General features: G+C 39.2%; 1 protein-coding gene across 1 annotated transcript in view; it reads left to right on the forward strand.

Annotated features, from left to right (window-relative positions):
• LOC106875120 (serine/threonine-protein kinase dyf-5) overlaps positions 1 to 8,846 on the forward strand; it is a 29,480-nt gene extending 20,634 nt beyond the window's left edge. Inside the window, exons 5-14 of the mRNA XM_089344132.1 lie at positions 1,153 to 1,232; positions 1,470 to 1,602; positions 2,784 to 2,955; positions 3,312 to 3,479; positions 4,465 to 4,824; positions 5,478 to 5,692; positions 5,818 to 5,939; positions 6,739 to 6,828; positions 7,183 to 7,288; positions 8,693 to 8,846. Of these exons, the coding sequence (XP_089200258.1) occupies positions 1,153 to 1,232; positions 1,470 to 1,602; positions 2,784 to 2,955; positions 3,312 to 3,479; positions 4,465 to 4,824; positions 5,478 to 5,692; positions 5,818 to 5,939; positions 6,739 to 6,828; positions 7,183 to 7,288; positions 8,693 to 8,708 (1,462 nt within the window). The 3' untranslated portion in view covers positions 8,709 to 8,846. The remainder of the gene's footprint in view (positions 1 to 1,152; positions 1,233 to 1,469; positions 1,603 to 2,783; positions 2,956 to 3,311; positions 3,480 to 4,464; positions 4,825 to 5,477; positions 5,693 to 5,817; positions 5,940 to 6,738; positions 6,829 to 7,182; positions 7,289 to 8,692) is intronic.
• The last annotated feature ends 6,215 nt before the right edge of the window (positions 8,847 to 15,061 follow it).

A 15,061-nucleotide genomic window follows, 5' to 3' on the forward strand; every position in this document is an offset into this window, starting at 1 on the left:
TTGATGGTTTTTATTCCCATGCTGGCCACTTGATAAAATCAATATTTTAAATATCGATCTTATCCTTATTTATATATATTAGACTGGAGCCTGGTGTTGCCATCCGGTTTCACCAGTCCTCAGTCAAATCGTCCAACCCATGCTAGCATGGAAAGCGGACGTTAAACGATGATGATGATGATGATGATGATGATATATATATATATATACATTGTTGTTGGCACTCGGTCGCTTACGACGCCAAGGGTTCCAGTTGATCCGAGAGAAAATTGTGGTGAAAGAGTACAGCAGGGTTCGCCACCATCCCCTGCCGGAGCCTCGTTGAGCTTTTAGGTGTTTTTCGCTCAATAAACACTCACAACGCCCGGTCTGGGAATCGAAACCATGATCTTATGACCACGAGTCCGCTGCTCTAACCACTGGGCCATTGCGCCTCCACATATATGTATATATATATATATATACCATCATCATCGTCATTTAACGTCCGTTGTCCATGGGTTTGACGGTTTGACTGCGTTGGCCATGCTGGAAGGCTGCACCAGGTTGCAGTCTGGTTAGGCATCGTTTTCTAGGGCTGGGTGGCAGAGTTCTTAGCAGACGGACCAAAATACTTAAAAGTATTCCTTGCATCTTTACATTCCGAGTTCAACTTCTGCCGAGGTCAACTTCGCCACTAGGCTCGATGTAAATGTCTAGTCCCCTCTCCTCAAAACTGCAAGCCTTGTACATATAGTTGAAAAAATTATATACACTCACACACACATATTCTTCTTTCTTACCCTTAACCCTCCAGCGTGGAGTATAGGCCACTTATAATTGAATTCCATGTCGCATAATTTTTCGCTTCTGTACTTATACTCTGCCATGAATGTCCCCCTTTCTCTAGTTCCTTTTGTGTTGATCTACGCCACGAGTTCTTAAGCCTACCCCTCTTTCTATATCCGTCTGGATTCCACTGTAAAGCACTTTTCACTACATTTGATGTGTCCTTTCTAATTGTGCTACCAATCCATTTCCACTTTTTCTTAAATATTTGCTCCCTAATCGAAACTTGATTCGTTCTTACACACATATAATGTCTGTATATTTTTCATTCTCTCTTTCTTTTCTCTGTCTGTGTGTCTTCTGTTGTCGCCGCCAATACCATAGGGACCGTTACCTGGCGGAGTCTGTAGTTAGAAATATCATCTACCAAGTTCTGCAAGGCCTCACGTTCATGCATAAAAATGGTAAGCGTTTGACTTTTCTTCTTCATTACTTTTTTCTCTCTCCCCACCCCGACCCCTTCCCTCATTCTCTCTCTCTCTCTTTCTCTTTCATCCTCTTTCTTTCATTCCCTCTGTTTCTCATTCCTTTTCTCTCATTTTCTTTCCTCCTCACTACCCCTCCAAGATACTCCAACCTCCTGATCTTCTTGACCCCCTAATATTCTCTCTGCCTCTCCCTAATCTTTCTCTGTCTTTCAGGATTCTTCCACCGAGACTTGAAACCTGAGAACCTATTGTGTACAGGGCCAGACCTGATTAAAATCGCCGACTTTGGACTAGCGAGGGAAACCCGTTCGCAGCCTCCTTACACAGACTATGTCTCGACGAGATGGTAAGACGTTCCCAGAAACTTTCCAAAGAAAATTCTAGAATTTTTCAGCCAGATGCGTAGCTCGGAGATCAGGGCATCTCTCCAGATTGAATCCTTCTCCACTTTGAGGAGTCACAGTTCTGGTACTAGGGACATGTTATTAGAATGTCTTGGGAAAGAATTGCAGGACAGATTCTTGAAGCGCCGAGCCAACTGGTAAGAGACGTATGAGTTGGCCAAGAATGAAATGGCTGGATAATAGCTAGCGTCTCAGTTGTGGAGGTGCATGGCTTAATGGTTAAGGTGTTGAATTCATGATCGTAAGATTGGAGTTTCGATTCCTGGACTGGGTGATGCGTTGTGTTCTTGAGCAAAACACTTCATTTCACGTTGTTTTAGTCCACTCAGCTGGAAAACAATGAGTCATACCTGCAATGGATGGGTATCCCATCCAGGTGGGGGATATATACAACATGAAACCGGGAAATTGGCCCTTATGAATCAGCAAGACATGAGAAGGAAAAAGGGTTTCTTTTTTTTTTTTTTTTTGTGGAGGCTTGTGGCTTAGTGGTTAGAGTGTTGGACTCATGGTCATAAGATTGTGGTTTCAATTTCTGGACTGGTCAACATGTTGTGTTCTTGAGCAAAACACTTCATTTCACGTTGCTCCAGTCCACTCAGCTGGCAGAAAGGAGTCATACCTGTGATGGACCGGTGTCGTGTCCAGGTGAGGTAATATATGTGCCATGAAACTGGGAAACCAGCCCTTATGAGCCTAGCATGGCTCAAGAAGGAGTCTTTACTCTTTAACTTTTGTAATCGCAGTTGGTCATACTTGGACATTGTAGGGACAGTTGTTTCAGATAGGACTCTATGGGGAAGATACCTGAGGACTCTCCTCCCATGATCCCCTCCTTGTAGCTTGAAGATTTCAATGATGTGATCGTTTACTTTTAGGATGACATTGTAGGGCAGGTGTGAAAGGCCAGATCTGGCTTCTTTGAACATAAAGCAAGTGGAATATTTGGGTTGGATAGGGTCAGTTTAAATGCTAAAACGTTTAAGGGCTGCAGTGGGGGGGAGATCAAGTGTTGGGGGAAGCATCATACTTAGCTGTTGTTGCCACATAATTAATTCCCCACCCCCGCTCCGTTTCATTGATTTGTCACTCACTCTCTCTCTCTCTCTCTCTCTCTCTCTAGGTATCGTGCCCCAGAAGTCCTCCTCCGTGCCACCAACTACAGCTCCCCCATTGACATGTGGGCAGTTGGCTGTATCATGGCTGAGGTCTACACTCTCCGTCCACTCTTCCCTGGTAGTTCAGAGATTGACCAAATATTCAAGATTAGTTCTATTCTTGGCACACCAGAAAGGGTAAGTCAGCTAGCTACTTCGTGCGCGCATGCGTGTGTGTGTGTGCACACGTCCATGCATGTGGATGTGTGTGTTTGTTTGCATGTTCGTGCATGTGTGTGTGCATGCGTATGTATGTGTGTGTGGGTGTGCATGTATGTATGCGCACATCCATGCATGTGGATGTGTGTGTTTGTTTGCATGTTCGTGCATGTGTGTGTGCATGCATATGTATGTGTGTGTGGGTGTTTGTATGTTCGTGTGTGTGGGTGTGCATGTGTGTATGCGCACGTCCATGCATGTGGATGTGACCATCACTACTGTTATTGTGACTATGACCATCACTACTGTTATTGTTTTTGTTGTTGTCGTTACAGAAGTGCTGGGAAGAAGGCTACAGGCTGGCTGCCAGCATGAACTTTCGTTGGCCCCACTGCGTCCCCATCAACCTGAAAACAGCTGTGCCAAATGCCAACAATGAGGGGTTGGCTGTGATGAGGGATCTCATGAAGTGGAACCCTAAGGACCGACCCTCTGCTAGTCAGGTAAGCCAGGATTGAACCTCTCCTTGATGTTTCGACATCAGCTTTAACCCTTTAGCGTTCAGATTAATTTGTCAAAAGTAATCCTTATTTATTCACATTAAAAAAAATTTATCTGATATTATTTTGTAGCTTCAAGATAGGAAAGATGTAATTGCTTATTTTTAGAATGACATTGCAGGGTAGGTGTGAGATGCTGGCTCTGGCCAGTTTGAGCATAAAATGTGTAGAATATTTGGGCCAGATACAGCCGGTTTAAACACTAAAGGGTTAAGTCTGCTTACAAGAGAAAGGGCTCACAATCCAAGTTGTGTCGACCCCCTTCATAAACTGCAACTTCATCTGAGTAACATTGTATTGGTTTTGGATTTCTCTCCGAGGAATTATGAACAGGAGATTCCATACATGTTTTCTACATGTACCTATACCTATTATGAATTTATTATATTTGATAGTCGCCAGGCATCCATGCCAATGTTGTCTCCTTCATTGGACACGAAACTCGGCTTGTGAAGACCTGTTGGGGCAAGTGAAAGCGAAATCGTGATGGCACCTGTGCCCAGCGTCGCCTTCCTAGCACTTGTGTCGGTGGCACGTGTAAAGACATTCGAGTGAGATTGTTGCCCGTTGCCAGTGCCCCTGGAGTGGCTCTTGTGCGGGTGGCACATAAAAGACGCCATTTCGAGCGTGGCCGTTGCCAGTACCGCCTGACTGGCCTTCGTGCCGGTGGCACGTAAAAGCACCCACTACACTCTTGGAGTGGTTGGCGTTAGGAAGGGCATCCAGCTGTAGAAACTCTGCCAGATCAGATGGGAGCTTGGTGTAGCCATCCGGTTTCACCAGTCCTCAGTCAAATCATCCAACCCATGCCAGCATGGAAAGCAGACGTTAAATGATGATGATGATATATTATAGCCTTTCCTGCCTTATGGGTCTTCTGGATACCAAAACCTCTCATATATATATATATATATCCATTTATCTGCAGACATTAAAGTACAATTTCTTCCATGTTGGCGTCAAACTGAATGGACCAAAGCCACAACAACCACCTCCACAACAACAGCAACAACAACAACAACAACAACAGTTATATCATCACCATCATCACCAACAACAGCAACAACACCAGCAGAAGCAACAGCAACATCATCATCAACAACAGCAGCCAGGTAGCCATCGAATGGACGGAGAGATTGGTGGTGTGAAGGGTGGTGAAGTGGGGAGTATCCTCCGGGAGCAGTACAAGTACCACACACCTCACACTCACCCACAGTTGAAGCCCCTTGCCGAGAACCGCAACAATACCAACATCCTGCCGACCCTGACATCGGGGAAGACGAGTCAGGTAAGGGGAGAGGTTTCTTGTGTGTGTGTGTGTGTGTGTGTGTACATACGTATATTTGTATACGTGTGTATATGTATGCAAGTGTATGTAAACGTGTGTGTCTGTGTATATGCATGTGTGTGTGATATATATACACACACATATACACATCTCTCTATTTGTATGTGCATATATATGTGTGTGTGTGTGTGTGTGTGTGTGTGTGTGTGTACATACGTATATTTGTATACGTGTGTATATGTATGCAAGTGTATGTAAATGTGTGTGTGTGTGTGATATATATACACACACATATACACATCTCTCTATTTGTATGTGCATATATATGTGTGTGTGTGTGTGTGTGTGTGTGTGTGTATCTTAGCTGCTGTCTCGTATACATGCAAATCCATTGCTAGAAAGAACCGTTGAGATGAGTCATTGCTGATGTAATGTGAGGCCCTTGTATGACTCTTGAGCTCAATGAAGGATTTGCACATTCTATTCCATAAGGCACAGCAGTACTGCTGGAACAGGGGCCACTGTATGATCCCTTTTGACCTGCCTTTTCAATCCTCCAACTGTAGACAGACAGATGGTAGGTTTATGTATGCCTTGTGTGTCCATGTATTTTAAGGGATTTTTTTACCACTTTTTCTTGTGTCTTCCTTTAGGAACCAACCCCTCAGCTTCACCATCATTCTGCCAAAAAGATGAGCGCCCGGAAGCGCTGGGGCCTGGACATGTCCTGGGATGAGCCTGACAGTTTTGACTTCAGCGATGTCCAGAACACTAAACACTCGTTTCTGTCGGGCTTGAAGGACAAACACACCGAGAACAATGCCAGTTACATCTTTGACGATATTGGCTTTGATGAAGAATTTGCCAGGTATTGAGTTCTACTACTACTGACGCTGCGGTTGTTGTGTGTGTGTGTATGTATCTATATATATGTGTGTGTGTGTGTATACATATGTACACAAACATATGTTCACATTGTTCATCCATTTGCAGCTTCTCCAAGAAGAAGGCTCCACCTGTGAAGGCGCCAATGACCAATAGACAGAACTCTGGTCAACACACCAGCCGGTCATCGGCCAAACAGTTTTACCTTGGGAAAGCTCGTTACCTACCAGGTACGTATAACAGTCAACCATGTGTATATGGGATGTATGTATGTGCACGTGTGTGTGGGGTATGGTTCTTGTGACAGGATGTGGATCATCCTTTAATGTCTGTTTCCTATGCTGGCATGGATCGGATGGTGTGGACATGTACATATGTATGTATGTATGTATATATGTGTATATATATATATATATATATATATATATATATATATATATATATATATTTAAAATATTTATATAGATGTTATTGTTAATTATTATTGTTAGTAAAATAAATAACAACAACAATAAAATAAGTGGCTAACAAGTAGAAGTCGACAAAATGGCAAATCCAAAATTTTATGATTAATTTATAATTATAATTGAAGGCACACGAGATGCCAGTTTTGCTAGAGTCAAAAAATCCTCTAATAAGCAACCAATTCACTGGAAATATGCATGTATGTATGTATGTGTGTGTGTATGTGTATATATATATATATATATATATATATCATCATCATCGTTTAACGTCCACTTTCCATGCTAGCATGGGTTGGACGATTTGACTGAGGATTTATTTATATATATATATATATATATATATATATATATATATATATATATATATATATATATATTTAAGTAAAACCAATATTGTAGCTGTGGCCAGTGCCCCCTGACTGGTTCTCATGCTGGTGGCATGTAAAAAGCACCATCCAAACATGGCTGATGCCAGTACCCCAGTGATGATGATGATGATGATGATGTTGATGGTGGTGGTGGTGGTGGTGAAACACTTTTAATCTCTTTTTATTTTGTCCAGGTATAAATCCTACGTTAGGCTCAGGATGTAAAGACAATGTTGCGCTGTGGAGTAAACCCTTTACCAACCTCTCTCGCAATAACAACACAGGTGAGTGGCGGGGGTGGCTGGGTGAGTGTGTGTGTGTGTGTGTGTGTGTGGTGGTGGGGGGGCTGTGAGTATGTGTGTGGTTATGTGATTGTCCTGTATGGTTATGTATGTGAGTGTGTACGCTTGTATATATGACCCTGCATGTGTGTGTGTGTGTGTGTAGTTGTGTATATCTGTGTGCATGTGTGTGTGAGCGAGAGAGAGAGAACGAGAGAGTTGGCTGCTATTTTTAGCAATTTAAATGGTTTGACAGAGACCCTTGTTGTTTGATTTGAGCGGATATAAATCCTAGGATTAGTTTCTCTCTCTCTCTCTCTCTCTCTCAATAATTTCTCATTCTTTCCCACTCTGCAGATTTTAGCTGGAAACCGACCCCTATTAATTTAAAGAAAAATTCTGCAACCTACAGAAGACCCTCAGTTGGGGCAGCACTGCATGGTCGTCCTGACTGGGCAGCTAAGTAAGTAACTATTTTTGTATCGTTTCAAAACTAATATTTCGTTCACATTTTTGAAAATGACAATTGTCTATTTCTTTTTTGCAATAAAATACTTACTGTGGAGAGACTTTTTGAATACCCTGTATACACACACATCATCACCATCATCGTTTAACGTCTGCTTTCCATGCTAGCATGGGTTGGACGATTTGACTGAGGACTGGTGAACCAGATGGCTACACCAGGCTCCAATCTGATTTGGCAGAGTTTCTACAGCTGGATGCCCTTCCTAACGCCAACCACTCCAAGAGTGTAGTGGGTGCTTTTACATGCCACCGGTACGAAGGCCAATCATGTGGAACTGGCAACGGCCATGCTCGAAATGGTGTATTTTACGTGCCACCTACACAGGAGCCAGTCCAGCGGCACTGGCACGATCTCACTCAAATGTTTTTTCACATGCCACCGGCACAAGTGCCAGGAAGGCGACGCTGGTAACGATCACGCTCAGATGGTGCTATTTACGTGCCACCGGCACAGAAGCCAGACAGCTGCTCTGGCAACGATCACGCTCGGACGGTGCTCATATATATATATATATATATATAAACAATATATGAGTATATGCATATATATGTACATGTATGTATATACATTCATCTACATGTACATATAGATACATAACTGGGTACATGACGTGGCAAAAGAACAAGGACAAAATGGTAAACAAGGTGCAACAAACAAGCAGGCCACATAGAAACATCCCCTTCCATATAATGATATCTACCAAATGTATTGGTAAGATAAAACATGTAATCATTACCAAAATAACAAAAATTTGTCCACAAAGGTCTATAGTAAACTCCTTATGAATCGATCTCCTTGGTTATATATAAAAAAATTTCGCTAAATCCATATGTATTAAACTTTATTACTTATGTATACATTTCTGTATAAGGTCGAATTCAACTCTTAATTCAAGTTAAATAAGTAAATTACCTTTACACATCTTCAGGGTAAAATGACAGACTATTATTCAGGAGTAATTTTGAATATGGATCAGGCTTAGAGATTATAAATCTTTTTTTGGTGTTTATTTTTTACCCTGAGGATGTGTAAAGGTAATTTACTTATTTAACTTGAATTCAGAGAATAATAATGGATTTAGCGTCAAAGCTCTTATTTAAATTTTTTGATATATATATATATATATATATATATATATATATCCACACACACACACACAGATGAATTAGTTTCAACCTTGTCACTTGTGAGAGGATGAGCTTGGTAAGTTGCAGCCTATATATTTGTGTGTTTACATGTATGTATTTATAAATTTAATGGATATATATAAATATCTGATATATATAAATATTCAACCTCTCACTTACTGATTAATGACACTATATTTTTTGTTTTCAGATATTTGAAATCCTGAAATTATCCAAGAATTTCGGAAATGGTGCCAACTTTATAAAATATACACAGACTGATATATATATATTTATACATTTGAGTATATATATATATATATATATATATATATATATATATATATATGTATATATGTACGTATATATGTATGTATGTATATATATGTATGTATATATGTATGCATATATGTACATATATATATATGTATGCATATATGTGTATATATATATATATGTACATATACATGTATGTATATATATATATATATATATATATATATACACACACACATTTCTATAGACATATTTATATATATATTCATACATATATATGTATATATATATATGTGTATATATATATATATATATATATATATATATATATATATATATATATATATAGACATTTATATATTTATACATACACACACACACAGATACACACACACACATACATGCATATATATATATATATATATATATATATATATATATATATATATATATATATATATTTACAAACACGTGTCTCTCTATGGAGATATATCCATGTACAAAGACGTATGCATTTGCATGCACATGTTTATATAGAAAATGCTCACATATACACACACACACACTTGTAGACTCATAGACTCGCAACAATGACCAACAATTCATCTTCAGTTGACAACTGGATTGTGAAAAGATTTCGTGGCCAACCACCTCTACCACTCCTACTGCCACTACTAACACTACTACTATTACTACAACTATCACCACCACTTCCCCCACCACTGCTACTACTACTACGATTACTACTACCCCTACCACTCGTCATCCAATGTGCCTTGGCCAACAAGGACCGCACTGTATTTTTGCATTCGCGAGACACGGGGCCTGTCGTGTGTGTAAGGTGTCACCCTGTGTCAGAAGTGACGTCTCCTTTTTTTTTTTTTTTTTTTCAATTTTCAACCTGGTGGATTTGAGCAATGTGGAATAAAGTGCCTTGCTCAAAGAGACAACATACCATCCAAGCTTTGGAATTGAACTCTCGCCATTAACGATGCAGAGACCAACAGCTTAACCACAAGACAATGCGCCTTCACACTCTTTCTAATATATTACCAAAACTACTACTACTACTACCTCCACTACCACTACAACATATACTACTACTTCTGTTGCTGTTGCTTCTACTGATGCCATTGCTACAAATAGGGGCAAAAGAAGGAGGGAAGTGTTAGCCAGGATTAAGACATGTTCATGTGACCCCTTGTGTGCACATCGATGACCCTGCACTTACACCCACATGCAGTGAACCTTTTCACATAGATATACAAAATTAGTGACTCGGACAGTAACATGGGCAGCAATATGGTCTGTAACATCTCTTAGACACCTTTGCACAGTGTGTCTGCTTGTCAATGTCCGAGTGTCCACTTCACTGTGTGTTTGTCTGCTTGTCAATGTCCGAATGTCCACTTCACTGTGTGTTTGTCTGCTTGTCAATGTCTGAGTGTCCATTTCACTGTGTGTTTGTCTGCTTGTCAATGTCTGAGTGTCCATTTCACTGTGTGTTTGTCTGCTTGTCAATGTCTGAGTGTCCATTTCACTGTGTGTTTGTCTGCTTGTCAATGTCCGAGTGTCCATTTCACTGTGTGTTTGTCTGCTTGTCAATGTCCGAGTGTCCACTTCACAGCGTGCCTGTTCAGTTGCCTGGACATTTGACAGGCAGATGGAAAGACTGTGAAATTGACACTTGGACTTTGACAAGGGGAAAGACATACTGGGAAATTTACACTTGAATATTGACAAACAGACAGAGACTGTGAAATGGACACTATGACTTTGGCAGGCAGACATACACACTCCGAAATTAACACTCAGTCATTGACAAGCAGGCAGTTACACTGGGAAATTGACAGTGAGACATTGACAAGCAGACAGACACCCTGAGAAATTGACATTCAGACATGATTACACATTAGGAAAGACAGTTAGACTGCAAAACATAGGCTGAAAAGCTTTGATGAAAAAAAGGTAAAAATAAACAGGTATGCACACAAATATATGCAGATAATTTTTATATACACCCAGACTAATTGAAGGAGAGGTAAGAGAGAGAAAGGGGAATTCTCAAGTGTTGTCTGATATGGGTGGGGACTGTGGTGGTGGTGGCGGTGGGCATGGGTAAGAGGAGGAGGTAAGTGGTGGCAGCAGAGTTAGTGGTGGTCGTCGTGGTGGAGGAAGGATAAAAACAAAAATGTTCTGTCTTACTGACAACAGCCTTTATTATTAGTATTACTACCTTTAAAATCTATTATCATTGTTATTGTTGTTGTTGTTGTTGTTATACTCAATGTGAGGTGTAGAGTGAGCTTGATTGGCAAGAGGAATGAGAAATTATGTGTGTAAGAAGAAGAAGAAGAAGAACAGAAGAAAATCTAATTTGTAATTAAAGAGTAAAAAAAAAAATTATCTATAGGCGCAGAAGTGGCTGTGTGGTAAGTAGCTTGCTTACCAACCGCATGGTTCTGGGTTCAGTCCCACTGCGTGGCATCTTGGGCAAGTGTCTTCTACTATAGCCTCGAGCCGACCAAAGCCTTGTGAGTGGATTTGGTAGACGGAAACTGAAAGAAGCCCGTTGTATATATATATATATATAAACATATATATATATATATATATATATGAATGTGTATGTTTGTGTTTGTCCCCCAACATCGCTTGATAACCAATGCTGGTGTGTTTACATCCCCGTGACTTAGCGGTTCGGCAAAAGACACCGATAGAATAAGTACTAGGCTTCCAAAGAATAAGTCCTAGGGTCGATTTGGTAGACGGAGGAAAAAACCTATTCCTTTCAAAAAGCGCAAAGAACATCCAATTCACTGGGGCCAAATACAAATAATGAATTAACTAGAGAAATACAATTGGCAAGCTAACAATTTATTTACATTATAATATAAAATATAAGATGACCAAATTTAAAAAACAAAAACAAAGCCAACAATTTGTTTCGACTTAGCAGTTCGGTAAAAGAGATCAATAGATTATTTGATTTATAAACCATTCATATCTTTTTAATTTTTTATTTGTAATTTATATATATGCACACATGCACATATATATATTTACACACACATACACACACGAGAGAGAGAGAGAGAGAACAAATGAAAGTAGCACTCAATACATTTGATGGGAATTTTATATATATGTATATATATATATATTATTTTTTTTATTCATTTCAGTCATTTGACTGCGGCCATGCTGGAGCACCGCCTTTAGTCGAGCAAATTGACCCCAGGACTTATTCTTTGTAAGTCTAGCATTTATTCTATTTTTTCTCTTTTGCTGAACCGCTAAGTTACAGGGACGTAAACACACCAGCATCGGTTGTCAAGCAATGGTGGGGAGAAAAAAAGCACACACACACACACACGATGGGCTTCTTTCAGTTTCTATCTAGCAAATCCACTCATAAGGCTTTGGTCAGCCCCAGGCTATAGTAGAAGACACTTGACCAAGGTGACTTGCAGTGGGACTAAACCCGGAATCAGTTACACATGACTTGAAGTTTCATGGGTGTGTAGGACACGTCCTTCTCATTAGATGCCAGGAGTGGAGTGTGTGTTTATGTCATCATTTAACGTCCACTTTCCATGCTGGCATGGGTTGGATGGTTTGACTGAGAACTGGTAAGCCAGGAGGCTGCACCAGGCTCCAGTCTGATTTGGCCCTTCCTAATGCCAACCACTCCAACAGTGTAGTGGGTGCTTTTTACATGCCACCGGCACAGGTGACAGTCAGGCAGCACTGACATCTGCCATGCTTGAATGGTGCTTTTTATGTGCCAATATATATATATATATATATATATATATATATATATATATATATATATATATATGTATGTGTGTGTGTGTGTGAAAGACCTCTCATTTATTTTGAGACATGTGTAGGAATTAAAGGAACTTTTATTTATATGCGTTTTGCTCCATTTATTATTATTATCCATATCTTCTCAAAATGTATCACTTTAACTTGATATCTCTACCTGTAAAACGGCTGTGATATCTTGTTTTTTGGTGTAATTTTGCTACCTCTGGTAACTATTAACATATTTACATTATCAAAGGTTTTAATAACTGAGATAATATTAATATATACATAAACTGATATATATATATATATATACACACGTATGTATTTTTCTATATATAATATATATATATATATATATATACACACATACATGCACAAACGTATATTATATATGCATGCACATATATATAATTTATATATATATATATAAATTACATATATATGTGTATGTATATATAATATACGTTTGTGTGTGTGTGTGTATATATATATTATATATAGAAAAATACATACATATGTATATATATATATATATACACACACACACACACACACACATCATGTTCTATAGACATGAATGTGTCTCTTAATGCCTTCTGGTGCCTTGCAAACCTTTTGGCAAATGGAACAAGTTGAGGAATCAGTTTGCCTGAGGGCTTGTGGATCAGTTACTATGTGTTTTCTTGGGTGGATGGCAAGGCCGGCTTTCCTTCATGCCACAAGACTACAATGACAGGTAAAATGTCCACCTGATGAACAGTGTTTTGCCAGCATGCCTTCATGCTTGCATAAGTTGGCCCCAATGTTGGAGACAACTTTATTCAAATCTTTGAACTGAGAGGGGAAGCAGGACTGGCGGAAAGTCCTACATTCTGATACTGTTTTCCCAGGAAGAAAAAGGAATGTTGCTTCCCAACCACATAGTTCCAAGTTCAGTCCCACTGCATGACACCTTGGCCAAGTGTCTTCTACTATAGCCTCGGGCCGACCAAAGCCTTGTGAGTGGATTTGGTAGATGGAAACTGAAAGAAGCCCATTGTAAATATGTGTGTAGATTGTATATACATATATACAATATATACATTGTATATATTGTATATATATATAAGTGTGTGTGTTTGTCCACCCACCACCATTGCTTGATAACAAATGTTGCTGTGTTCACATCCCCATAACTTAGTGGTTCAGCAAAAGCGGCCGATAAAATAAGTACTAGGCTTACAAAGAATAAGTCCTGGGGTTGATTTGTTTGACTAAAGGTGGTGCTACGCAATGTGCTACACTGCCTAACCACAATATAAATAGAGAGAGAGAGAGAGAGAGACAGATTGATATACATATTCCTTTAATTTTTTTTTACTTGTTTCAGTCATTTGATAGTACTTATTCTAATGCTTTCTTTTTGCCAAACTGCTAAGTGATGGAGACATTTTATATGTGTTTGTGTATATATATATATATATATATATATATATATACTGTTGTGTCTGGGGAGAGTCATTTTCTTATCGTACCTTAAAATTTAACACACTCCCCGTTAAAATTTCCACTTATTATTTTTATTTTCCTAAAATTTTCGTGAGTATGTTAAATTTTAAGGCACAATAAGAAAATGACTCTCCCCAGACACAACAGAATATGCTTCAACACACGAAATCACATAAAAAATCTTGCAAACCAAATCCCAAAACGAAATATATATATATATGTTAAATTCAAATTACGACAAACGTAGATAAACAAACGAAGGTTGCTTTCCGAAGCTTTGAGATGTCTTAGAAAGTTAAAGAAGTGATTTTAAATTCTCAATCGCAGAATAATGCTAATAATATAGCCTGAAGAGGATAAACTATCCCTATTTTGCAGAGAATTTAACTTTCTAAAAGACATCTCAACACTTCTAAAAGCAAACTTCGTTTGTTTATTTACGTTTGTCGTAATTTGAATTTAACATATATATATATAATTTGAATTTAATATATATATATACACACACGTATACAGGTGTTCATTAAAGATTTCGGCACTGTCATGGTATTAGCTGTCAGAATTGAGAGTAGAAAAATCTGACAAGGAACGTTTGGTTTGAGTTGATTCTTTGGCTACTGACAGCTAATACCATGACTGGCCGGAGCGAGCTATATGTCTGTCTGTCTGTCTGTCTCCCTCTCTCTCTATCTATCTATCTATCACTCGAAAGTTATTGGAACAAATTTGACACCTATATCCATCCGTTTGAAAACACACAGAGTATAAGGGTACTACTAAAGCAGAGTGGTCCCGAACGCGCAGTCGCGCGTCCGCGCTAGCTAGTCGTGAGTGGTCGATCGTATTATTTTTAAATTTGCGTTTTCTAATTTGATAAATTCTACGGACACAAACAGAGGTGAACGAGTGATAGATAGATAGATAGATAGATATAGAGAGAGAGATAGTGAGATAGACAGACAGATAGCTCCGGCCAGTCAGTAGCCAAAGAATCAAC

The sequence above is a fragment of the Octopus bimaculoides genome, chromosome 28, assembly GCF_046866305.1.
Source record: "Octopus bimaculoides isolate indiv1 chromosome 28, ASM4686630v1, whole genome shotgun sequence".
Lineage (NCBI taxonomy): Eukaryota > Metazoa > Mollusca > Cephalopoda > Octopoda > Octopodidae > Octopus > Octopus bimaculoides.